The 27,121-nt window shown below is 47.4% G+C and overlaps 1 protein-coding gene across 2 annotated transcripts in view; it reads left to right on the top strand.

Moving 5' to 3' along the window:
- Positions 1-27,121, top strand: part of GRK3 (G protein-coupled receptor kinase 3) — a 131,712-nt gene that overhangs the window by 86,642 nt on the left and 17,949 nt on the right. For both annotated transcript variants that reach the window (XM_047826891.1, XM_047826890.1), the window contains 6 exons: positions 7,081-7,159; positions 8,761-8,891; positions 11,062-11,156; positions 15,654-15,761; positions 23,411-23,477; positions 24,288-24,388. In XM_047826891.1, the coding sequence (XP_047682847.1) occupies positions 7,081-7,159; positions 8,761-8,891; positions 11,062-11,156; positions 15,654-15,761; positions 23,411-23,477; positions 24,288-24,388 (581 nt within the window). The remainder of the gene's footprint in view (positions 1-7,080; positions 7,160-8,760; positions 8,892-11,061; positions 11,157-15,653; positions 15,762-23,410; positions 23,478-24,287; positions 24,389-27,121) is intronic.

The following is a 27,121-nucleotide window of genomic DNA, read 5'->3' as shown; positions in this document are numbered from 1 at the left end:
CTGTGTCAAAAACTTCTGCCCCGTGACTTCTTGCAAAACAGGATCCCATTCTGGCCGTTTTTGCAGTGAATGGTATGAACCTTGGCGTTTCTGTATTTGAACAGATGGGTATGAAGACACCCAGAAAAACTCAGTGTCCCAGAAACCTGGGCAGTCCTGCGTGTGCCAGAGGGCCTGCCATCCAGCGTGCAGAGGGGGTCAGGGACTCAGGGTCTCCAAGGGAAGGCAGGAAATGAGGGTGGAGTGGCCAGACGCATGCTGAGTGCCTCCCCCTGTGAATTTAAAGCTAATCGCCAAGCCAAGAAGGTTTATATGCAGTGAGATATATTGGGGAGGGTGTGGCCTCCCAATAGCCTAGCTGGTTTCTAATTTTTTTTTTTTTCAACGTTTATTTATTTTTGGGACAGAGAGAGACAGAGCATGAATGGGGGAGGGGCAGAGAGAGAGGGAGACACAGAATCGGAAACAGGCTCCAGGCTCTGAGCCATCAGCCCAGAGCCCGACGCGGGGCTCGAACTCACGGACCGCGAGATCGTGACCTGGCCGAAGTCGGACGCTCAACCGACTGCGCCACCCAGGCGCCCCTAGCCTAGCTGGTTTCTAAACAGGCTCATTCTCACCTAAAGGATAAAGGAATCAGACTTTAATGGTGAATCAAAGAACCCTTTTCGACTAGTAAGCAAGGAACCCGAGACCCGGAGGGGTTAATTTCCTTAGCCAGAGTCTATGGACCCTCTGACTAGTGTTCCTGTCTTACGATCACCTTCTAAGCTCTGTGTTTTTTGGTTAGCACCTATATTTAATGTATTGTGGTTTATGTTTTCCTGGGGTTCGTTTGAAGCAGTTTCAGAAAGGTTATGTGCTACCGAAGTAAAGGATTCTCATAATTTGGCTCAACCATAATAAAAAAAGAACACTGTGGCTATAAATAATCTCTAACTATGTGCCTCTGCCTCCTAACATCTGGACATTGAGCATTTCAAGTAAGAGTCGTGTTGGGTGCGTGACCGCGTTTGCACCTACTTGGAACCGAAGTTAAGCAGCTCACACACTGTTGGAATCAGTAAGAATGGCATTGGTTTCTAGTTTCTATTGGAAATGTCATCGCCTTAAATTTCAAACATGGGTGTGCCCTTACTGCAGATTTTAAGTGGTAATTAAAATATTAATTTTTCATGAGCCATCTCCACACCTTGCATGTTTATTCTCGAGAAGGCCTGTGGGGAAAACGTTGGGAGTGTTGAAGAAATATACATACAGTTTTCACATAGCATGTTTATAGTTACTTTTTTCAGGCGAGGGGGAATATGGTTATGTAGATGTATCGGTCATTCTTCACCCATCTTAACCCTCTACGGGAATAAATAAAAAATTGGTCTACTACTTTCAGCTAATTTAAAAGAATTATTTATATTTTTAATTCAAGTATCAAGCCTTTTTGTTTGGTTTCATTTTTTGGGAATTAGAGGTTGATGTTTTTTACTTATCAATACATAATTTAACCAAAAGTGCTGTAGCCACACTATTTGGAATTTTTTCCTTTTTTGCTAATCAAAGGCCACTTTTTCTGGTTCTTTAATCATCTTTAAGTTAAAATCACCTCACTAGGCTACACTTAAGATCAGCCTGTTGGCGTGGACTGGACTGCCGTCCCTCATTACAGTTTTCCTTTTATTGGGAGGGTTTTTTTGTTTGTTTGCTTGTTTTTCCTTCCAATTTCAAGTTGAGTGTTTCTTCCCCCAACCTTTCAAAGAGACAGTGGCAGTACCATTCCCAGTTTGATTCTAGAGTAGTAAAAGGCTAATCTTTAGGATTAAGAACTAGGATAAGTATGTCCACAGGTGAGAATGTCCATAGCTGAGAAAGAACAGTCAGCACCTTCATTAAACAGTCACATAGTGTCCTCCCAAGTGTCATTCATTCCTTGAAACACATTTCCGTGCCTAGATCATGCCAGGCATTCTCCTGCAGGATGGAGGGTCCCAAACTGTGACTTTGGTCCCTGCTCTTTTAGAGCTACACAGAATGAGGGAAGGTGGTAGTGTTCGCATGATCTCAGAAATGTATAAATAATCAGGACACCTCTAGAAGGGCTCAGGAGGCCCTTAGCAGGGAGGAGGCGACAAGGGATAGTCCTCAGAGGTCACAGGAGGTGTCAGTGCTTGTCTGGGTCCTGGGCGCTTCAGGAGGCTTTGCAGACTTTGGAGAAGGTCAACTGAGCTGGGGTCTCGAGTGGTGCGTGCATAGCCCCACATGAAGTTGGAGTGGAGAGGGAGACCGACAGGCCAGGCCAGCCTGTAAAGAGCTTTCTAGGCCAATACTGAGGATTTAAAAAAGGAAAAAAAATCTTTTAGCAATTGGAGACAAAGTGTTTTAAGCAGGAAGTTAACAGAAGCCTCCTCCTGACTGCAAGGTGGAGAATTTTCTTGAAGAAATACTTCGTGCTGTATTTTATCACAGTTTTGCAGAGTTCCTGCAAAAATACAAGCTGTTTTGCTCGGTACCGGTAGGAAATCAAAGAAGACAGTTCCTTGCTGAGGGTCTACCTCTACGAGGCCCTTTAGTTCTTAGTGCCTTTAATTTGTAATCAAGGCAGAACATCTTAACCATAATGATGTTCACAACTGTATCAGCCCCATCGCCGAACTGCCATTTTTTCACACTGGTCAGTATTTGGTTCTTTGCGTCTCGAGCTTCCCACGAGACCTGGTGTGGTATCTGCCCAGCACCTGAGAGGTGACGGATTGCAGTCAGCATACAGAAAACTGAATCGCATCCCTTTAACTGAGCTCTTACTTGACCTTGCCACAGAAGCCCAGCCTTTGTGAGCAGTGTAAGTAACATAGAACCCTGGAGAGGGTCAGGAGACTGGGGGTTGAAATCCTGGCTGGCTACCACATTTCTTTGTGACCTCAGGCAAGTCATTTCCCCTTTTTAGGGCCTTAGTTTCTTTATTTTAAAAATAAACACGCAGGACCAGGTGATTTTTTTTTTTTTTTAAAGAGCCCTTCCTGTTCAGAAAGCCTCTGATGCTAAATCTACAGTTCACGTCCCTTCTTGATAACATACGATCTTAAGTGAACCTATTTTGTTTGCCTTTTGCCATTTCCTCGGGGCTACCATTAGAAGGATCATATCCCATTGTGTTCAGAAATACCCCTTCGCAGGGTCCACCTTCCCCTTGGTGGAGTGAGTACAGATGCCCTCTGGAGCTGGGAAAGACTCTGGCCTCACTAAGTTCTGGGTCCACCCGCCTCTCTGCTCTACAGATGAATTGCTCATCGGATCAGGAACCAGAGTGTGTGGGGAACCCCGTTCAGGAAGGAGCAGAATGAGCCATCTTCAGCAGGCTATTAAAAAGGTGGTTCCCTAAGGGCTTCCAAGTGGGAGGGTGCCCCCCACCTCCAGGAAGGCCACATGGCTTTTAACAGAAAAAGGAAAGCACTTTCATTTTGCCTGTTTAAAGCAAAATCAGCCTTGAAATCAGTAATCACTAATACCATCTCAACGGTGTTTTAAGGCAAACTAGGTAATCACAAAATGAAATTTGTAGCTCATTCCGGAAGATACATGGAAATCGTATTCAAGTTCATGAACCTCTGGTATAGAAAGGAGTCAGATGTATCAGTATGCCCTTAATACAGAGGTTTGGACGATGCAGATTCAGTGTATAGATTATTCTGTTGAAACCTGACTATTTTCTGTGGAATTTAATGATTTTTTGTTTCTGTTAAGAAAGTGGATATAGATGTGGGGTGTTTTTTTGGCCAGTTTCTATTTTAATCAGTTGAGTGGTGAGTATACAGTGTATATAAAGAATCTAAATGGACCCAGTTATAGATCTGGCTTAGCACTGAGGAGTTTTCACAAGGGAACACAAGCATGTATCCAGCACTCAGATCAAGGGATAGAAAGTTAGTTGTATTCCTTGGGGCACCTGGGTGGCTCAGTCGGTTGAGCATCCAACTTCGGCTCCGGTTGTGATCTTGCCGTTTGTGAGTTTGAGCCCTGCGTCGGGCTTACTGCTATCGGTACAGAGCCTGCCTTCAGATCCTCTGTCCCTAATCTCTCTCTCTCTCTCTCTCTTTCTCTCTCTCTGCCCCTCCCCTGCTTATGCTCTCTCTCAAAAATAAACATTAAAAATAATAAATAAATAAATAAAATAAAATAAAATAAAATAAAATAAAGTTACTCATATTCCCGAAGTCTTGTGCCTCTTCCAGTCACCTACCCTGCGCCCAGGTTAACTACTACCCAGATATCTAACACTGTCATTTAATTTGGCTTTGCCTGTGTTTGAACTTGGTATACATGTGCCCTCTCGCATCTGGCTTCTCTCACTCAGCGTGGCTTGTGAGATTCACCTGCATCATCGCACGTGGCCATGGTACATCCTGCGGCTACGTAGCAGAGGTCTGCAAGCTGCGTATGGCCGACGGACCAGATCTGGCTTGTGGCCTTTTTTTCTGTAGAGCCCGTGGACTGGCAATGGGTTTTCCATTCCTGAGGCATTGTACGGAAAATAAACAAAGGATATGTGACAGAGGTGGCCTGGAGCCTGCAAAACTGAAAATAATTCGTGTCTAGCCCCTTGTACACAAACTTGCTGACCCTTGCTGTGTAGCATTCCCCCGCGTAAAGTGACCGTGGTTCACGCATCTGTTCTAATACCAGTAGACATCCGGGTTACTTTCCGCTTGGGGCTCCTTTGAACAGTCCTGCGAGGAGCATTCTCTTGCAGCTCTCTTAGTGCACGTTGGGTACGGGCTGCTGTGAGGTGTGCAGCTGGCGGTGGAAATGCTGACGCCTGGGGCTTGCAGACGGGGCCCAGTTTCGGCAGATGGCCCCGACCAGCTGCCAGAGCGGTTGTTGGCACCGTGCGCTCCTGGGTGCCGTATGTAGGGGTTCCGTTTACACCCTGTCTTTCCAGCCACTTGGCCTTGGTGGTCTTTTTGATTTTGCCCATTCTCTTGGGGTTTAGCGATAACACATTGTGAGGACACATCTCCTTGGTGACCGCTGATGCCCAGCACCTGTTCATCGGCTTGTGAGCCATTCGATGACCCTCCTATGTTTAGTGCCTTTATTGATTTGTTGGCTGGTTTATTCATTTATATTGTTATTATTACTCCTACTATTGCCGTTTTTTGCCACTGCTCTGTTGGGTCGTTTGCCTTTTCCTTTATTGATTTATGAGAGCTCTTTACATATTCTAAGTATGAGTCCTTTCTGCGTGTATGGATTGCAGATATCTTTTCCTATTCTGTGGCTTGCCTTTTTACTCTCTTGATAGTGTTTTCTGAAGGCCAGAAGTTCTTGATTTTATTTTTGTCCAGTTTAGCAGTACTTCCACCATTAGTGCTTTTGGGTGGCCTGAGAAATCTTTACTTACCCTAGGGTCACAAAGATACTCTCTTTTGCTTTCCTCTAGAAGATTTATTGTTTTCCCTTCAGATCTTTGTCTTCCTGAAGTTGACTTCAGTGTGTGGTGTGAGGTAGGGGTGGGCGTTCACATTCTGTTGTACAAATATCCATTTGTTCCAGCATATCACGGAAGGGCCATCCTTTTCCCCCCACCCTGTTGTGTCACTTTATCACAAATCAGTTGACCATTTGTGTGTGAGTCTATGTCAGGATTCTCTCTTCTGTTCTGTTGGTCTGTCTGTTCTTGGGCTACTACGACACTGTCTGATTTACTGTTGCTTTATAATAACTTTTGGGCACGTGAGTGGCTCAGTCAGGTAAGTTTCAGACTTTGGCTCAGGCCACGATCTCACAGTTCATGGGTTCGAGCCCCGCATCCGGCTCTGCGCTGACAGCTCAGAGCCTGGAACCTGCTTCGGATTCTGTGTCTCCCTGTCTCTCTGCCCCACCCTTGCTCACACTCTATCTCTCTCTCTCTCTCTCTCTCTCTCTGTCTCTCTCTCTCTCAAAAATAAACATTAAAAAAATATATATTTATATATATTATGTGTATTTATATATAATATACATAAATAAATATATGTAAATATATAAAAATAAATATATATTTATATATAATATATAAAACATATATATTAATATATAATATATAAAACAAATATATATTTATATATAATATATAAAACATAAATATAAATATGAAAAAAAATATATATATAATATATATAAAATAATTCATATATATATATATACACACACACACACACACAATAAGTCTTAATATCTAGCACTATGACTTTTCTGGCTTTTTCTTCTAGAGTGAATTTTTCCTGGCTGTGCACATCTCCATATACATTTTGGAATCAGCTCGATTTTCACTTTAATTAAAATTGTAGCCGGGCGATGGGTGGCTCAGTTGGTTGAGCATCTGATATTGGCTCAGGTCATGATCAAACTTTGTGAATTCGAGCCCCGCATCGGGCTCGCTGCTGTCAGCGCAGAGCCTGCTTCAGATCTTCTGTTCCCGCGTCTCTCTCCGTCCCTCCCCCACTCCCGCTTGCACTCTCTCTCTCGAGAATAAATAAAACATTAAAAATTTTTTTTTAACTTGCATAGAATTTCTAGATTACTTTGGGGGAAAACTGACATCTTTACAATTGAATTATTCAGTGCCCGACTCTGATGTATTTTTCTATTTTGAAAGCTAGCTGCGTTCCCTTTTTATGCTCAGCGTCTCAAGACGGTAGTATAGATATTTCCTCCCACTGGTGTATGGTTCTTCCAACCTCAGAATCAGAGAGAGAAACGGATATTTGACTAGCCAGAATCAAAATGTAGAGCAACAGAGAGCCTGGCAGGGCAGCGATGTCTTTCTGCAGAGTCTGGGTCCTTTGAAGAAGCTGCAGATAGAAGGGTCATGGTTGAGTTGGCGAGAGACAAGACCTTTGAATTCATTTCCACTCTGTCCGTATGCATTTTGTCACGCAACCAGATCCGTTTTGGTGGGACGGTTAAGGTTCCTAAGGAGGGGTCTCTGCTTAACGCACAGGGCAGCGGCATGGACGAGACCTGTGGATGCTCTCTGGTAGAAGATGTGCTACCCGGGACAGCTTTTGTTTTTCTGACAAACTGTGGCTTTTTTTTTTTCCTCCCTAGGACTGCCCTTTCATTGTCTGTATGACCTATGCCTTCCATACTCCAGATAAACTATGCTTCATCTTGGATCTGATGAACGGTGAGCAACACGCAGGAAGTCTGAGTGCAGGGAGAGACTTGGCCGTGATGTGAGACCTCAGCACACCCTGATCTGCACACGCCGGCAGTTTGGGTCTCTGGGATAATTGGGTTTCCCCCCGAAATTTAAGGAAACCTTCTGCTCTTCAAGTTTCCATTGAAATTCATTTTAAATTCCCCTCTGCGCCCTCCCAGTTTCTCACCAGGAAGTTTGCACTTTCCAGAAGAGATTTTCACAAACGACGTAAACTTCATCTTCTGGAAGGCAGCTGGCCTAGATCTTTAATTAGCTTGTTTCCTAACCCTCAACTTTTAGGAATGAAATGCCTCATAAGAACGTAGGCCAAAGATATATTAGGAAGCCGACTTTGAAGGACTGGCTGTGGGCCAGCCCGGCTTCTGGCTGGACGGACCCACCGTCCATTGGTCTTGTAAGCTATGAGTGCCGACAAAGTTCTAGCTAAAAAAGTAGCTTTCTAATGCTAGAGAGTGACACGGCACGTACTCAAAGCGTTTTCCGTAACAAGAGCTGACGTAAAAGCCATCCGGGACAACAAATGCACAGCTTCCTTTTTTGGAAGTTCATTTGAAGTTCGGTTACATTTGGAGGGTTTGACCCAAAGCCAGACCTATTCAACAGCGTGGAGGAATTTCACAGACGTTAATAGTGGGCCAAGAAGCCAGACACCATAGCACATATCCTGCGTGATTCCACGGTTAGCACTCTCAGAACGGTTAAGATGAACGGATGGTGGAAGGTCAGATTGAAGTCCCCTTGGCCTAACCAAGGGGCCAGGGGTTGAGGCATTGACAGGGAAGGGCACGGGGCCTCTGGGATCCTGCACATCTTACATCTTGACCTGCCAGTGGTTCTACAGGAACACGTGTGTGTGGAAGGGAAGGTGCTTACAGAAGCAGGGGCCATACAGTGGGCACACGTGAACTTTTCTAGATCAGTGGAAGCTATTCCTTGACAGCTTATGAGAACATTCCCTTATCCTGTTGGTGGCATTCTCTTACTGTGTAACTTGAGCCCATATGGTAATGGATTTTTTTCCAAACGTTTTATTATGGAAAACTACAAACACAGGGCAAAACTGAAGAAATTGTACGGGAGACACCCAAATCCCCACCTACCTGGATTTCACCAGTTATAATTTTACGGTTGCATCCGCTTTATCATCTGTCTCTTGGTATGATCGTTTTGTTTGTTTGCTCATTCATTTATTGTCCCCGGAGCCAGTTGCCAAGCCGGCTACTGGGTCAACCATGTCATGACCTGTTGTTCATTAGACAGGAAGTTAGTGATCCAAGCAGGTTAGCTTGCGAGGGTACATGTGGGAGCTGGATTCCCAGTCTGCGAATGATGGCTTCGTTGTCTATTGCCGTGGCCACCCACCCCTGCATTTAAGTGTTAACAATGTATAAGCTTCCTCTGTACTCTGGAAAGTGTTTTGTCAGACTAGGCAAGTCAAAGACAGATACATACGAAGCAGGAGCCAAGTTTGCCTTTTTGTACTGGGTCCTAACGATTTAGGATGACGTTTTTTGTTTCTTGCAAATTAACATGCTTTGCCTTGACCTGTCCTTCTCTGATTCCAGGGGGCGATTTGCACTATCACCTTTCCCAGCATGGGGTCTTTTCTGAGAAGGAGATGCGGTTTTATGCCACCGAAATCATCCTGGGGCTGGAGCACATGCACAATCGGTTTGTTGTTTACAGAGATTTGAAGGTAAGGCAGTCTGGTTTCGGGATCTGGGCGGTAGGTATGGCGGTCGCGGGTGTCCAGACGGTCCCTTCTCTTTCATAGGACCTGCCGTTTTCCTCATCTGAGCCCCGGGGACGTCACCTCTGTGTGGTATCCATCTGTCCAGACCCTAAACCCTGTTCCAGGAACTCCCTTCCTTCCTAGTTGTCACTGTCCACCCCGTGTGTCCTACCCTGCCTGGTGCAACACACATACTAACTCAAAAGTTTTTCATTGGTTAATGAATGAAAAGCAAGCCAGCAGTTACTTGGTGTTGCCGATTTTACAATTAATTGTAACGCACTTAATGTTCACTAAGCAGCCGATTCGGCCATGGCTCTATGTCAGAACTCGTGATGTTCAAAACTGAACAAGCAAAGAACATGCATCTTCTGGGATTCATACACCGGTAAACTGAGGCGTAGAACGGCCGAGCCACAACTCCTCTGAGGCAGGGCCAATCAGCCTGCAGAACTTTCCCCCCTCAGGCCACTCTGAGAGTTTCACACTGTTTTAAGACTGTGTTCAGAATCACCAACAGATTTGTAGATCCTTGAACTGCAGAGCCCTAGACTGTTGGTGCCTGGGCTTCTCCACTCTCACTCTCCCTGGACTGGGAAGAAAAGGCAGTGAGTGCATTCCGAGTCTCCCCCTTCTGAACCACGATGCTCGGTCCTGGGTTCTGCGTTTATGAGGGAGCTGGGGTTTTGCTCAGTATGTCCATAGGGACACTTGTGGTGAGAAGACCGGGATAGAGACAAAAGAGACCTTGACAAATGATAGAAATGATCAGGCAGATACATAAATGGGCACATGATGACACAAAGAAAAACGAGAGGAGAGACAGTCTCCCAAACAGAGAAAGCAGTCCGGGAGGACGTGTTTGCCTCCTCTTTCAGATTCCTTCTGGAACAGACCCAGGGCCACCGACTGAAATGTACAGCTTATGCTCCTTTTCTCTAAGTAGCTATGTTTTGATCGGCCACCTTAGCTTTTTAAAGTTACCTTCTAAGAATCTAAAAGATGGTATTTTCTTTTTGAGCCTCTTGGCTTTTTTTTTTTTTCTTCACAAAATGCTTTGTACAAGTTAAGGCTTTCTGCAAGGTTACAGAGTTACTCCCTTAGTTTTCATCTGAGCATGAAGGAGACAAAAATATATTTTCATTGAATTAGAAATAATTAGGTAGTGGTTGGCACCTGACAGTTTGTTCCCCTGCTCCGTGAGTTTTGCAGGAGAATACAATACATGCTGAAGGCCCTTGAAGCCCTATTGTAATACATTTTAATTTAAATCTATAACCGGTCTCTAATCATCTCTATGCTGTATCTTGTTTTTGTTTTCGAAGCTATTTAGTAGGCAGTGGTATTATTTAATTTCTATTCAAACTGAATTCTAGTCACTCATGATTATTCATGCTTTAGTTTTATAATAGCATGCCATTATTTTTATTTCAAGCAAAACAATAGTTGATCTCCAGCAGAAAAATATTAAGATGACTGTAATTCAGCGTGTATTAGGGAGAGGAGCTTTGTTTTCCTTGCTCATGCCGGCTAAATTCAATGTCAGTGGATATATGTCATCGGAGTTGTGCTGAGAACCACAGTGGGTCATTCGGTAGGGTTCTGTGTTCTGATTACGCACTCACAGGCGTGCCGTTCGAGATCGGTGTGGCACTGTGGAGTGTTCTGGTTTCTTAGGTCAGTGTTTGTACATTCTCGTGAGGTTCCTTTCTGTTCCGTGCCTTGTGGCCTCATTCCCAGAGCCCTTTGTGGGTCACAGAAGCCAAGAAGCTGGTGGGCTCACTCCCTTTGTGGAGAGGCGCGCTGCTCTGGCCGGGCCACAGTCCCCACGGGGGAAAGGAACTACTTTCTATCTGATGAACTGTGGTCATAACCACCGCCCCCCCGCCCAAAACTCCCTGCCCTGTGTCTCCTTATCTCATGAGTAGGCTCCTTTGTGTCTGTCATTGCCACTTTCCTGCTGGACTTGAACGTGAAAAGGGTTACTTTCCGTGTTATACCCCACTCGGATATGATAGTATGGAACTTGTGTTTAGATGAAATTGTAAGTTACCAAGTGCGTATAGTTTCAGAAATTCTCAAAGCCCGGTGACAGTCTGGGGACTCTTGAAGATCATCTTGTCTTTCTCTTTAGCCTGCAAATATCCTCTTGGATGAACACGGACACGTCAGGATATCCGATCTCGGTCTTGCCTGTGACTTTTCCAAAAAGAAGCCACATGCGAGTGTGTGAGTACCACATCAACTCTCTTCACTCCTGTTTGTCTCCACGACACGTTGATTCGCTCAGGCCCCGATCTGGTCACTTGCTCCCCCTGCTTTTTCTTGCTAGAGGTGATTCTTAATATGTGATCATGCTGGGAGGGGGGCAGGTCCCAAATCCCTGGCGATGGGAGACGAGATAAGCAGGGAGCGTGGATGGACCCAGAGAGCGATGTCAGGGGCCGGGGTATCTCTGCAGCACACCCGAGCCCACGATGGCAGGGTGACCCTCGTCAGTTCACCTGCCTGACCGCAGTCTTCTCCGTAAAGTAGAGGCAGTAGCAAATGCCTGCAAGTTGTCTGTCCTACGGATAAGGGAAGTCTCTGTGCCTGGGAAGGTGCAGAGGCATCTGTGTGGAACGCTCCAAGGGAGGTCCAGAGGTCGAGTGTCTCTCTCCAGCTACTTTTCTCCTTCATTTGCAAAATGGCTTTTTTTTTTCCCCCGAAGGGAAATTAGGAAATTAGGAATCTTTTTTCTTTTCTTTCTTTTTTTTTTTTTAATTAAAAACACAAATCATCTGCTCGCAGGTCATGGTAGACTGGAGCATTTATTACATCAGTCCTCCAGCAGACCATGTGGAGGGATCCCCGTGCCCCGCAGCCCCCAGCCAGCACCCGACCCCTCCGCATGCTCCCTCCCCCCTCCTCGCTCCCCCAGAAGCTTGAACACAGGGGCATAAAGCTACCACACCAGGGCTCCGCAGAAGCAGAATGACACGTCATTTCTGTTTCTTTGGCTATCAGTTTATCTGAGTGGAAAGTGTAGACATGTGTGCGGTCTGTGGAAGAGCAGATGCGTGTTGCTTTTATCCTTTCTCTTTGTAAATGGATCACTCTCAGCACTGAAATCTTGGAAAATTACATTTTCATTGTCCACCTTGAGCTAACATTCATCTCTGTGGTGAATGGGCCTGACGAAACTCCCCGGGGTCTCCTGTCACGCATCCGTACAGAAACTAAAGCCCAGACCCTTCTTTTTGTGGGTCTAGAGGTGGCCCTGCATGGCAGTGTTGGAGGAGGGCCTGCGGTAAATCAGAAGCGCCTTGTGAGGCCCCGATCAGATGTGAACGGAGGATAGCACCGATTCTGTAAACACGTTTCCCCCTTCCCTCAGAAGCCGGGGTGCTGTGATAACAGCGTTCGCATTTTGCCGGCACTTTACAGTTACGAGGCCAGAACCTGTGGTCGTATAAGCTTCTCTCGGCAAGTTCATCAGACATTTTTAAGAGGGTTGTTTGAATTTTTAATGCTGCAGCCATTTGGTATGCTAATTTCTTCAATTTAGTGTGGCCGCCACTGAATACGAATCCGAGAGCTCAGAAAAGTTAATCTTGCAAAGGAATTAACTTGCAGCGATGGGATGGCGTTATTTATTTCCTTACAGAGCTGCACCCGCTTCTTACTGTAATTCACCTGTTGGCCCCAGGAGGTGGGCTGTTCTCAAGATTCCAGCAGCAGCTACAAAAAGGGGTAGGCGTGGGAAGGTTGGTTTCTACACTTACATGATCATAGTGAGGCCACTATAAAAAAAAGATAAAGGCGCAACCAGATCCTTTTTTTTTTTAAGTAGAGGGGGCATGACTGGGATAGGAACAGGCTTCTGAGTCAGCAGATCTGGGTTCGAATCCTCTTCCAAGCCGTGCTTCCCTTTTCCCCTCTCTAAAAAGGACATAACAACGAAGTTTATTTCGTCTGATTGTTGGTGAGGGTCAAGTCAACCGACTAATACGGCAAGTTTTTATGTGACATTGGCCAGGTGCTAGGGGCAGGCAGTGCTGTGGGGACCCCTTGGAGCCGGCTGTGCGGGAGGTGGCCCTTGAGTGGGTGGTGGCGTGCCAGGAGCCACAGTGCTCACCGTGTCAGTCATCGGTTGAACATCTGCTGTCCCAGGGGTGCTCAGCTGCTGTGAATACGCTACGATCTTCATAGAAGCACCAGACGTTATAGGTAGAATTATCTACTTTATGCTACGGTCCCTGAAGTCCAGAGAAATCAAGGTCACAGCCCTGGCACATTGTGGGGCTAGAATTACAGTCCAGTTCGGTCTCCAGAGCTTATACTCGTGCGACCTCCCGGAGGCTCGATGAGTAATTTAGGGCCAGAATTTCACCCTGGACTTGGTTTCTCGAGTCTTTTCAAAACTGTAGATGTGATCCTTGGACTCCACATAGCTGGTCCACCTACAAGAAGTGTTGTGGTTGAGGTCCCCAGTTTGGGCTTAGGTTTAGTCCATTTAATGACGGGATCAAGAATTATTGTAAATGGAAAGTTAACTGTGCAGTGGCCCCGAAAAGTCAAAAACTTCTGTAATTGAACAGATTACCAGTGCCCGATTTGAGTTCCAGCTTATTTGCTGTAAGAACACAAAGTTGCATCTCATGTCACAGTGTTCTCAAAACCTTCACGTGTTCTTTCAGTATTTGTAGTAGTTCGGATCGTCAGGGGACAATGTTGTCAGGAAGCATCAGTAGCTGCCGTGCGGGCAGAGTCAGAAAGCCATGGGGGCAGGTGGACCGGTATTTGGCTCCAATTGTGGCCAGTGTCATCATCTTAGAGAGCTGATCTGCATTAACCTATTGTGTTTACCCTCGCTGTACTTTCCCTTTCCAGAATTGGGTTCTGATCCCAAGAATCATAGGCTCACAATTCACGACAAAGGTCTGTCCGGGCAACACTGAAATTAACCCTTCCCAGAGACTGATTTGGAGACCCCTCATAGAAATCTCCAGTACCCTCACAGCGTGGCTAGGTGACCTTATGCCATCAGACTTTGGATTCCGGATGGTGGGGCTACTGCTGGTGCTGGACCCGCCTGTGAAGGACCAGCGCCCCTGTTCACTGTCTGAGAGCAGCCTTCCAAATAGAACTCGTTAGAGAGCTCTGGGCACAGTGCTGATCCTGGGTCAGTAATGATCATGAGTGATCCAGGAGCACTTTCTGAGCAGATTCTCAGTGAGCATAACTTAAAAGTGATTATAATAAGAGTAGAGATTAAAGGCCCTGACGTGGATTGAGTTCTTCTGTGCCAGGACTGTTCTTAACCCATCACGTATATGTAATCCACACGGCAACCTTGCGCAATGAAGTGTTGTCTTATCACCCATCTTGTCTGGGAAGAAGATCAGTGAGAGGTGGACAGGTTGGAGGGTGTAGCTTTTGCAGGTGCCCTTTCGGGCTGCGTCTTTGCAAGCCCCCATGAGCCCCCTCTTGCTCTCCTAGATGGAACAGTGCACACTCGGATCCTTAAGGAGGAGCCCAGAATCGACCAATGGGAGGGGATTCGAAGTTGCAGAAGAGTGCAAATTGCAGATTAAACGGTTGTCCTCCCAAATCTTTCAGCTTCTGAAAAGCATCCTCACATTTGCTTAGCTGGGTCCTCTGACCTGTCGGTAGCCCTTAAAACCTGACACAGGGTTTCTCTATCTTTTTTGCTTTTTAAAAATTTTTTTAAGTTTATTTTAAGAGAGAGAGAGTGGGGGGCAGGGCGTGGGACAGAAAGAGAGAGATCCCAAGCAGGCTGTACGCTGTCAGTGCAGAGCCCAACGCAGGGCTTGATCTCACAAACTGTGAGATTTTGATCTGAGCTGAGATCAAGAGTCAACCACTTAGGGGTGCCTGAGTGGTTTAGTCAGTTAAGCATCCAACTTCGGCTCTGGTCATGATCTCCTGGTTCGTGCATTTGAGCCCCGCATCAGGCTCTGTGCTGACAGCTCGGAGCCTGGAGCCTGCTCCAGATTCTGTGTCTCCCTTTCTCTGTCCCTCCCCTGCTCACATTGTCTCTCTCTCTCTCTCTCTCTCTCTCTCTCTCTCAAAAAATGAATAAATGTTAAAAAAAAAAAAAGTCGGATTCATAACCTACTGAGCCACCTGGGTGCTCTGGATTTCTCTGTCTTTTGTACCTGCCGGCTTGTGCCCCTCTTCTTCCCCACTCCCTCAGGGTCTGTCGCTGTCTCTGTGAGTAAGTAGCCCCCATGCTTACCATGTGTCCGCCCAGGTCCTCAGCACAGAGGGTGGCACCACACAGGAGGGATGTCCCCATCCCTTCTGGTCCGTGGCACCACCTGTAGGTGCCCGCTTATCGTCCCCTCCCCCACTTCACCTCTGCCCCTTGCGCATCCTCACTGGAGCTCTGGACCGGGCAGGAGACCCTCTAGCTCTCCATCGCGGTAGTGCAGGAAGACCAACATGGTTCCGATTTCCCCTCCCAGACCGGACCTTGCGTTCTCTCACGTTTACCTCATACTGTCATTTGTTTATATTCACTCCTACACTAACGAAGACGGAAACGGTCGATTTCCCATTGGGTGCTGCATGGCTCGCGTTGGGCGGGATCCCCATCGTCCCCTCTGCCTCCTTTACGGCCGCTGCCATTTAACAAATGGCGTCTGAACCCCTTGTCAAGCTGTTGACATTTCCTAAGGTGGGCATGCCTTCCTAACTGCGTGTACACTTTCTTCTCCCTAGTGGCACCCATGGGTACATGGCTCCTGAGGTGCTGCAGAAGGGGACGGCGTATGACAGCAGTGCTGACTGGTTCTCCCTGGGCTGCATGCTTTTCAAACTTCTCAGAGGGTGAGTGAACCGCATCCTTTTCAAACTGCTGCCACGGCGTGTCCTGGGATCAGAATCCAGACTGGTTAGACATCACTGGGCCTCACATCCTCTTGGATCACACATGGTAACCTGGATGATGACCCTGGCTCTTCCTGCCTCGTGGAAGGGAGAGCTTTGTGCCCGGAAACTTTTAGGCAGAAGCTTACAGGTTCATATTTTTGTTCCATGCCAACACATTCAAACCTAAGAAAAAAAAAAAAGACTGCTTTGAAATAGCCCCATCGAGGACCCTGATTTGGGAGCACAAGTGTTATTTTAAAATGTGAATCACTGAAGAAAGTAGGATACTTTTTCTTCCACTAGGAATCAGTTACTCATGATTGTCTCACCCACGTAATGCATTTTGAGGGTCACAAGAAAGGACCCAAGATCCAAAGCAAACTGATTTTAAAAGCATGCATTTATTCGTAAGCATGCTGAAGTTAATTTGTGCCTTTTTTTTTTCTCGAACACAAAAATGAAACTGCGTAATTCTGTGTTTTTAATTAATCGGTGTTAGTTCTCAGCCACCAAAGATGGTGAAATAGAGCGGAAGGATTATGAAATGAAAGCACTGTCAAAATATGTTCTCCCTTTGAACACAACGATTATGTTAACACTTCCATTAATGTTTAAGAATTTGCAGCCAACTGGAGTGGGACTCTTGAAGTTTTGCAAATATGGTTTTGGTTATTCCTCATTCACAAATATACAGAAAGCACTTCATGTTAAAATTTCCTGGTCAGGGTTCCCCCTCTCATGGTTCTGCTGTGAAACGGGTCTGGTCGTTTGCTGGGCTTTTCACATTTCTACCGGGAAGCCTCATGGAGCATGGCCACATCTTCTCATGGTGTTTAGCACATGCCACAGGGCGGCTGGACTCCATGTTTCCCCCCAGATTAGGTTCCAAGTGCCCTGGCCGCTTCCCCAGGACCCTGGTAATCGAGTTGTTCTCTGCTCCCGGTTTTCACTGGGGAACTTAAATTGTGTTATTTCTCAGAGAGTCAAGCCCTGTTGGGCCTTAATTGAATTACTGTATTTGTGGAGCCTGGATGGGCCTAATTCACGTCATCGGACTCGCTGACCTAATTAGAGAGTTTCTGCAAGACAGACCAGAGAAAACCACTTCCCACGTGAGATGTGGGGAGTGGGAAAGCCTCCGCACGCGTGGTGAGTGTGTGGAGATGCGCCCGGGTCTCTGGACATCCTCTGGAGATGGGGTTGGAGGTGCGGAATCCACACTCACAAAATTGTGAGATGATGAAATTCTGTGCATCGGCGAAACCATTGCATACGCCAAGTCCAGATTCAAAAATCAACAGTAACATGTCACAGGGGAAATGAAACCTGCAAAGCCAGGCATTCAGGGCTTTGTTCACTTCTTTGGTCTGTTTATAATAACGTCCATGCATGTAGATTGGGAATGACCTGGTGTGACACCGCTTTTAAAAAGATCAGGAAATTTAATTACTAACAATATGCCAGCACTGTGATTTGGGGCTAATAAGGTGAATCTGGGGGCGCCTGGGTGGCGCGGTTGGTTAAGCGTCCAACTTCGTCTCAGGTCATGATTTCCTGGTGCATGAGTTCGAGCCCCACGTCGGGCTCTGTGCTGACAGCTCGGAGCCTGGAGCCTGCTTCCGATTCTGTGTCTCCCCCCTCTTTGCCCCTCCCCCGCTCACATTCTGTCTCTCTCTCAAATAAAAAAAAAAAAACAACATTAAAAAATTAAAAAAAAAAAGTGAATCCAGCTGTATTTAGCCCCAATTCAGATTGGGAGTACCGAATTGGGAGGTTTCATTCTTCGTGAAGTCTGTGATCGGGCCTGATGGGGAAGTGTGGCTTCCTGTCCAGAGGAGTCCTGGCTGGCGGAAAGACATCCAGAGGGGTTCCCCAAGGAGGGGATGGATGAGACGAGGGGACAACGGTGACAGACCTCGAAACCATGGCTCCTATGGAAAGGTAGGAAGAGCTAAGTACAAGGCTTAGGGGGGCCCTAATGGCTTCTGGCTGGTGGAGGGTCCATCGTCAGGGAGGGGCTATATGCATGCTGCACTGCTCCCAGGAGCAGGCATTTAAGGAGGGGAAAGATTTCACTTGGACACAAGAATGCCCACTGGAGCATTTGAAGGAGTGTTGTACCTCACAGGTAGTGAGGTCCCCGTCACTGCTGGGGGACCATCCTTTGAGTCTGGCACAGAAAGAATCCTTCCAGTGTATAATAGATAGGACCAGATGAGTCTTCCCCAGTAAGATTTATGATTTTTTTTAATGTTTATGTATCTTTGAGAGAGAGTGTGTGAGCAGGGGAGGGGCACAGAGAGAGTGGGAGACAGAGAATCCAAAGCAGGCTCCACACCTCCAGCACAAAGCCCAATGCAGGGTTTGAACCCACAAACCATGAGAACGTGGCCTGAGCCGAAATTGGATGCTCAACCGACTGAGCCACCCAGGCGCCCTGGGGTTTATGATCCTACGCCATCCTTTGCATTCCTTGTTTGGAAGCCATTCACGGGAAGGACAGAGCACTGAAACCGAAGGGCAGGGAGACGTTGTTTGATTGATGTGATTTCGAGTAAATTTGGTAAACATTTATCGAGTACCTGCAATATGCAAGAGGCTGTGCTTGGTGCTCTGGGGAGAGGAAGGGAGGGAAGGAGGAAGCCACATCGGGTCCGTAAGGAGCTGGCGGGAGAGTAGAGATGTCTACACCCAGGAGCAAGGCCAGCCACAGTGTCCGGGGGCACGAAAATGGGTCCCAGGGCTAACTTGGGAGAGCGGGGCCAATTCCACGCAGGAGATGCTCTGTGAAGCGAGCTTGAAAGAGGATGGTGATTCCAAGACTGGGGCAGAGTAGACACGTTTTCTCCGGGGAGCAGACAACGCTGGGCAGTTTGCCTTTCCCCAGCTGTGACCTGGGCGGGGCGGGTCACTGACAAGAGGATGGAGAGTGTGCTCGGGGAGAAGGTTGAGGAGATTGGGTGGAGATCGGAGAGCCTAGAACACTGTGCCGGGGAGTTGGGGCTTTGCTCTCGAGGCCCCGGAGCCTGGAGGCTTTTATGCAAAGGAGGGACACAGCTGGGGTGTCTGTCAGAAGAAGGTGACTGGACAGAGGGAGACTGGGACAGGTGCAGGGACCCAGGCGAAAAACCAGGAGCACTCAAGCTAGCCCTGTAGCCCCGGGACCAGGAAGGGGGCAAGTGGTGGACCTATCTTGCTAGGCTGAGGGGTGGGGGTGGCAGTTGCTGTTTTTCCGGATGGGTGCTCAGATACGGAAGCTAAGGGGTCAGATTCGAGGTAGCTGGGGCGAGAGTGACGTCATTACCAGAATCCGTGGTTGTCGGTGGTTCCTATTAAACTGATGTTTATTGAGGGACCTTCAGGAGCAAAACACCGTACTGGGGTCAGCAGGGGAAGGGGCTGTGCCCAGGAGGCTTCATCCCCCTCAGCTGCAGATGAGGGGACAGTGTCACCTGTTCCACTTCGCAAGGTCGTGTGTGGGGAAGACATGGAAAGTATGTCTGGAAGTGACCTATTCAGTTTTCACTGGCCGCCTAGAAGGGAGCCCTGAGCAGCTAGCTGGGTTTTTTTCTGACACAAGGGGCTGAGGAAGCAAGGCAGCAGGGCAGGGGGATGAGGGGGAGAGCACCGACCCACAGGCCCTGCCCCCCTGCTTCCTGGTGTGCTCACAGGACAGCCACTGTTCAGGTCCTTACAGAATGGACCCGATGCCTTGCCAGCCGCTGCTCAGCGCTCGGCCACCACCCCAGGGGCGCTTGGCAATGCCCGGAGACGTTTTTTGTTGTCACAGCTTTGGAAAGGGCTACTTCTGACATCTGGCAGGTGGGGGCCAGGGATGCTGCTAAACATCTCACAGTAGTCAGGACGGGCCTCGCTGCCCCAGCAAAGTGTTGCCCAGCCCAAAAGGTCAATGGCACTGAGGATGAGCAGGTCTGCTCTTAGCCTGTCTCTTCCTTCCCATGCCCGTGCAGTGAGGTTGAACAGGTGGTCACCAACATTCTGTGGTGGAATGCTTCCTTACATGGACCCACGTGTCCCCACTGCCTCTGCTGAAACACTGGTCTGCACCCCCCACTTTGCCTCGACACCCTAGAAGAACACCGCAGGGCCTGAGGGAAAGGAGCAAGCTGTCCAGGCTTGAGCTCGCGTTCTGCACCCTTGGACTCACAGTGATGGACCGAGCCGTTCAGAAGCCATGTGTCCGGGAGGTGTCACTGTTTCCCCCTCAGATGACTTTGTCTGGTATTGAACATGTGTCCTTGTTGCAAATGTGTGGGATTGCTGTCATGATCCTCCAACTAGATTTCAGATGTCTGTTAAGGAAAAGAATTGATGTGACAGTGGCTTTGATCCTAAACTTGTCACCACCGATGGTCTGTCCCCGAAGCTGTCAGATGCAGGGAAAGAGCCTGGACGGTGCTCTGGGGACAGCTGAGCTCTGCCCGAGGTTACTGAGATTGTTCCTGTACGGAAGAAACAGGGAATGTTTATAAATATTTTGGCAGCTACTGGCTTAGGTTCAAAACTCCTATTTGACATAACGTATGATCTTTTTCGTATTCTAAAATTAATTTTTGGCATAAGAGTTTTGAATCACTCGTACTTAGAAATGTACTGCTTTTGAGCTCATTGTTTCACTGAGTGTGATGTGTGTGTGTGTGTGTTTGTGTGTGTGTGTGCGTGCGCGCATGTGTGTGTGTTTTCCCAGCATTTCCGACATCTTGAGCGATTTCCCAACTCTTTTGGGGGAAATTTGCAGCGCTCCCACTCGGTCTGTAATTCACAAGCCACATCTGACCACCACACATGTGAATTTCTTCCCGCGGCACTTCCCGGCTGCAGCCAGCGTGTTGCACGCCCTGCAGGGAGAAGCGGCCGCCCTGCTAGCTGCCGGCGGGCCGGATACCCTCTCCTATTTAAAGCGGCTGCATCAGGGAGCGGAGCAGCTGCAAGGCACACAGGATCTGTGGGTACCACGTGCCTCCCTCAGAGCGGAGATCGTTACTGTCGTAGGGTCTCTTTAACGTTTTCCAAAATAGACACAGCGTCTTTGGCTTTGTGCACAAAGAATAATCAAGACTACATTGGAAACAGATGTGCAGCGCGATTTTGAACTTGAAAGACCAAACTTTCTCAGTGCCGCAAGCCCAGAACCGAATCGCTGAAAAGCATTTCCGACCATTTTGTATGCAGTCGGGCACGGACTAGCTATGTTTCTAGCACGGGACCGGGACAGGGTTCATGCGCTGGAAATGGGTTTGGCCCCACTGACTTTAACTCCGCTCCCCCCTGCCAGCCTCCCTCTGGTCTCATGAAAGACGTTTTAAATTTAGCACAGAGCATTTCTGTCAGAACACAGCAGGCCTTCTCTGCAAGGGTCAGGGCACAGCCCTTTCCTTCCGGCGGCAGACGCAGGCAAGTGCATGGGGGTCGGGAGCGGGAGTGGGGTCCCCCGGCACCGCACACAGGAGCCAGACCGGCAGGAGCTGCCACAGTGCCAGGAGATCCGCACACAGTCCCTTTTCATGGGTTCAGGGGCTTTGTGGGGTGGAAACAGCCATGTCCAGCAGAGAGGCTAACGTTTTAGTAAGATTTAATAAGCGTTTATTCTTTTTCTCTTGAACTATGGACGTGTTAATATCTCTGTGTCTTTTGCAGAGGAGAGTGATACAAGTAATGGGTTTTTTTAGATGTTACTATCTTATAAATAACAGATACCATTTGACAAGTGCCATTTGTTGTTATATCCTATTTGCTTTTTTTTAATGTTTACTTTTGAGAGACAGAGAGAGAGAGAGAGCAAGCATGAGCATGAACAGGGGAGGGGCCCAGAGAGAGAGAGACACAGAATCCAAAGCAGGCTCCAGGCTCCAAGCTGTCAGCAGAGCCTGACACGGGGCTGGAACCCACAAACCGTGAGATCATGACCTGAGCCAAAGTCAGACACTTAACCGGCTGAGCCACCCAGGTGCCCCCATTATTTGCTTTTTCAATGCAGTAATTTTGCATTTTTATTTTTGGACACGAAGAGGTTGAAAAGGACATTTCCAGCCAAAGTCTAGTTTAAAGATTAGCATATGTTTGCTTAACCCTAACTCACCTTGTTTTATATTTTATTACTTTCAAGAGATGGAAATTACTTTCAATTCTGTTGCATGATAAGGAGGAAAACAAAGCATTAGAGTGCCCTCTCTTGTACAAAATGAACATTAAAATCCTTAAAATAATAAAGGCTCTGAAATGTAATAATCTTTTCCAAGAGATGATTCAGTGCAGACTTCTCTAATTCAGCAGGATGGTCAGAGCGGTAGTAATAAGTAGTGAGTGGACAAATACAAGGATTAGTTCCTTTCCTAAATCACATTCATTTATGTGCTCAGTATTCTAGCCCACTGAAGACACTTCCAAATATTTTATACAGTATCTTGCCTCTGATTATGTTATATATGCCTTAGAAATAAATCTGTAGGATTTGTAATTTTATGGGCCTGTCTTGCTATATAAGAAAACTCATTTGTGTGTGTGTGTGTGTGTGTGTGTGTGTGTGTGTGTGTGTATCTTCTTTAATTTTCAAATAAATAAAGAAGGCCAGGATTTTGTAATTTGCATGTTTACTGGTCTCTTTTGATAAGATTTCCTTTAAAAGCCAGCTTCTCTGGGGTTTTCACAACAGGGTAAAGAGGAAGAGTGATTTGTTTTTACACAGTTTATCCAGCAGGCATTTGTTGGATAAAGTAAGATTCATCTTCATGAAGTTCACGAACGACTGCTGGATCAGCCCCCTCCGGCACACTGCCGCCTACTACCAGCATCTCCATTGTTTGGTTGTCCCCTTCGCTGTTTCCGAGATGCAACCTTAGGCCCATTTGCAGATGAAGAAATCGCTGCTGATGGTTTCCATGACTGGCTCACAGCCAGTAAACACCCCAGTCACGACCTTGAATCCAGGTCTGCCGACTCCTAGATTTGGGGCTCTCCCAAAGTAAAACATGAGTGAGCAGCTCTCAGAGCCATGGATGGCCTGGGGGCACTGGGTTAGTTTCTGTCTGTTATCATCAAAGGAAGGTATTGCTTAAAGTTACGGGGCTGTTCCCCTTGGTGTGTTTTGTTTCCACTACAGTTCTCTGTGGGGTTTTTTTGTTTTTTGGGTTTTTTAAATTTTTTTTAAGTTTATTCATTTTTGAGAGAAAGAGACAGAGTGTGAGCAGGGGAGGGGCAGAGAGACAAGGAGACACAGGATCCGAAGCAGGCTCCAGGCTCCGAGCTGTCAGCACACAGCCCGACGCGGGGCTCGAACTCACAAACCAAGAGATCATGACCTGAGCCGAAGTCAGACATTTAACCGACTGAGCCACCCAGGCGCCCCTCTAACAATATTTTAAAATATCTCGGGGAATATGTTTGCTGATCAGCCCCCCCTTTCAGAACCTAACGCACCCCAACACCAGTGTTTCTCTGGAAACGGTAAATGTGTATGGCTTTGGTGTTTCTGTAGTTTCGGATGAACGGTGACAGAACGCAGTCCTCTCTGCAGGCGTGAGCCGGGGACGCGTGTGTGCTGAGAATCCCAGTACCACATCATCACAGAGTGTTGTTCATTTCCACAGGCACAGCCCTTTTAGACAACACAAAACCAAAGATAAACACGAGATAGACCGGATGACTCTCACCGTGGTAAGGAGACTGAAAACTCCATTTTTTTTAGTATCTGTTTATTTTAAGAGAGAGTACGCGTGTGAGCAGGGGAGGGGTGGGCAGGGGGAGAGAGAATCCCAAGAAGGCTCCACGCTGGCATTGTGGAGCATGATGAGGGGCTCAAAGTCAAAAACCATGAGATCATGAAATCCAGAGTCAGACACCTAACTGACTGAGCCACCCAAGCGCCCCTAAAGACTCCATCCTTAGTCACATGACAGTGTTCACGTTTCAGTTCGTTGGAACCGGTGTAGAAACTTGCCTTCTTAAAACAAATGAGCAGAGACACAATTCATAGAGGAATTCCTGACTGGAGATTTAGTGGAAATAGATGCCAAGGCAGAAATCAAGGTTTGTCCCCCATCAGTAAGAGAAAGATACAGGAAATCAAGAAGTAAAGTGAAGAGATCAAAGAAAAGGAAAAATTGGTGAGTGTAGAAGAGGGAGGAGACCTTCTTGTCTCCTGACCTGGTCCCCGGCCTGTTGATTGTCATTGAAAATGACTAGTAATTGGGGGGCGCCTGGCTGGCCCAGTCGGTGGAGCCTGCGACTCGTGATCTTGGAGTCGTGAGTTCAAGCCCCATGTTGGGCATAGAGATTACTTGGGTGGGGGCGGGGGGAAGAAAGTGATTAGTAAGTTTCCCATTTCTTTGGAGTAGATATTAATTCGTGGTGACTCTTCAGCTTTTAACACTCTTCATCCAAGAAATGGCCTTTAGGTCTGGTTGGGTGTCGGGGCCCTGGTTCCAGGAGAGCGTCTTCCAAATCGTGTTCTTTTCTCTCCCCCAGAACGTCGAGCTCCCGGAGGCCTTCTCCCCTGAACTTCGGGCCCTCCTAGAAGGCCTGCTCCAGAGAGACGCTAGTAAGCGGCTTGGCTGCCGTGGAGGCGGGTAGGCCCTTTTTTTCACTCTTCAGTGTCAGTATCATCACACAGAATACCTAACGGCGATTTTCAGTATGTCACAGATCATTCCTAGCCCCTAAAAGCGTCCCATTTCAATGTAAGCGGGGGGGAAAAAACCACAGGAGAAATACACATGCTGTCTTTAGTGTTTTATAATTAATGAATTGAAGGAGTCACTAACTTTTGAACCTTAAAAGTCGATCACGCGGGTGGTGGAAATGAATCCTGATGTCTCGCAGTTCATCTGGTGACGTTTTCCTAATTACGTTTGCAACGACGGCAGCTCAGGACCCCGATCTGGCCGCCACCCGTTTTTGCTCACGCGTAGCTGGCCGGCTGCTGTCTTGAACTCGCTTTCCAGCTGCTGTCCCTCCACTGGGTGAAAAGGACAGTAATACCTGGAAAGCTGACAGAGAAGGAAATGCCGACTTCCAACAATCCAGTCTCTCCCCACCCCCCGGGCTGGCTCTTCTTCCCATTTCATAGGAAGCAGCTTCTAGAATGAGCAACAAGGGTAGTGAGAGGTACATGAGTAAGTCACGGGGGTGGAAGGCACAGCACAGAATACAGTCGATGGGACGGTAATAGTGACAGTCTGGTGACAGGTGGTAGCTGCAGCATAGCGAGTAGACTTGTATCATTCCGTGTGCACCTAAACTAATGTAACACCGTGTGTCGGCTGGCTGTACTTCAACTTAAAAAAAGTTTGGAACAAAAAAGAAACAACTTTTAACCATGTGTGGTATGAGTGTATGTCCCATACGTATGCATACGTGTATTTTAGAGTAGCTTGTATGTGTGTATACATTTTATACTGTATATTACACGTATATCGTGTAGGTAGCTGCGTAACGTGCTCATGTGTGTACTTTTTTTTTTTCAAGTTTATTTATTCTGAGAGAGTGCGCACATGAGTGGGGAAGGGACAGAGAGAGGGAGAGAGAGAGCATCCCGAGCAGGCTCCATGCTATCAGCGCAGAGCCCGATAACCGGAAGATCGTGACCTGAGCCAAGATCTAGAGTCAGATCAGCTTGACCAGCTGAGCCACCCAGGTGCCCCTGCACACTTCCATCTTTATTAATTTGAGAGATTATCCATGCCTGCTGATACAGATGAAGATTTAGCTCTGTCAGTACTATCTCTATAGCCTTCCCTGTCCACCACCCCCCAGAAGAATTGAAACTCTATGTTTGTTTAACCCGTGCAGTTTTTTTTTTTAATTTTTTTTTAACGTTTATTTATTTTTGAGACAGAGAGAGACAGAGCATGAACAGGGGAGGGGCAGAGAGAGAGGGAGACACAGAATCTGAAACGGGCTCCAGGCTCTGAGCTGTCAGCACAGAGCCCGATGCGGGGCTCAAACTCACGGACCGTGAGATCATGACCTGAGCCGAAGTCGGACGTTTAACCGACCGAGCCACCCAGGCGCCCCAACCCGTGTGGTTTTAAATGCTATGCTTACCCACTTGTGCCTTGTTCCACCAACTACAAACAGGGTCTTGAGTCCCTACTTTAGAAAATGAGGGTCTTGGCATCCCTGTCTTGCACTGTCTTCTTCTGTCCCACTGACTGCTTTCTGTCTCCATTCACTTTTATTTTCACCCGGTCAGGCTGATCCAGTTTGCCCAAGCCTAGCCTGGAGTGGCCCTCACTTTCGTTTGTGCTCTATATGAGATCTCCATATATATGTGTGGGCTTCCATTTCCGACTGAATTTTTTTCGGGAAGGGCTCAAACTCACTAGCTTTGGTGACAGCCGACTGCTCGGTTTCTGCAACTCAGCACCCTCTGTTCTGACCTTCTCTCTTGTTGCCCTCCTGGTTTGAATCTGCTATTTGCTTGATCCCATGCCTTCTGGGGGGTCCCCATCCCAACCCTCCCCCCGATTAGCTAGAGAGTGTTCTCAAGGAACTCCTTCAGAGAGGGGGTGCGAGAGGTAAACGCTCCATGTTCCTACACATCCAGAATGCCTTCCTGCTGTCCTCCAACTTGACTGGTATTTTGGCCGGCTGTAGAATTCTAGATCGATACTAATTTCCCCCCAGATCTTTGGAGATACTGCTTTATTGTGTGAAATAAAGCTGGTCATGGAACTCCATTATCACTCATCACGTCCAGCACCGAGACTCCCGTGGACTGTGCAGGCTGGTGTTCTTCTGCTTGGGGAATACTGTTACTTTATTTATTTGACATTCACGCTCTTCCATTTCCTTGGTTAGCTCACAGAATTCCTTCTAGGTGACTGTGGGAGTTTCTAGAAGGGTCATCAATGCCGCTGACCCTGTGTATTACCTGTATCTTTGCTTTGATTCTGTTCTATTTTCTGATGGCTTAAATTTCCAATCCCTCTTCTGATTGCTCTTTAAAATCTTTAGCAGGCTTAATTTCTTTCAAATAGAACCTTTCAGCGGTTTCCCCCACTGTAATAGAATAAACACCTAGCTATAGGTGTTTTGGGATTAGATACGGAGAAAGAAAGTATGGGGTGTGTGTGTGTGTGTGTGTGTGTGTGCATGCACGCGTGTGCTAAGTGTTCCATATACAGAGTTCAGCCTGTGTCTCCAGCCTGTGGCTCACCATCCCCCCTTCCCCACCCCCTCCACACCCCCCTCCATACACACCGTGTTGAGCCTGGAGCTCAGTACCTCTGCCTCCCAGGCGATAGCTTTGCCATTTCTTGCCAACAGTCCCGGCTCCTACGTCCACACCCGTCCTGTCT

This window comes from Prionailurus viverrinus, chromosome D3 (assembly GCF_022837055.1).
Source record: "Prionailurus viverrinus isolate Anna chromosome D3, UM_Priviv_1.0, whole genome shotgun sequence".
NCBI classification, from domain to species: Eukaryota; Metazoa; Chordata; class Mammalia; order Carnivora; family Felidae; genus Prionailurus; species Prionailurus viverrinus.
Note: the sequence above shows the minus strand (reverse complement) of the source record. Positions and strands in the feature narration are given on the sequence as shown.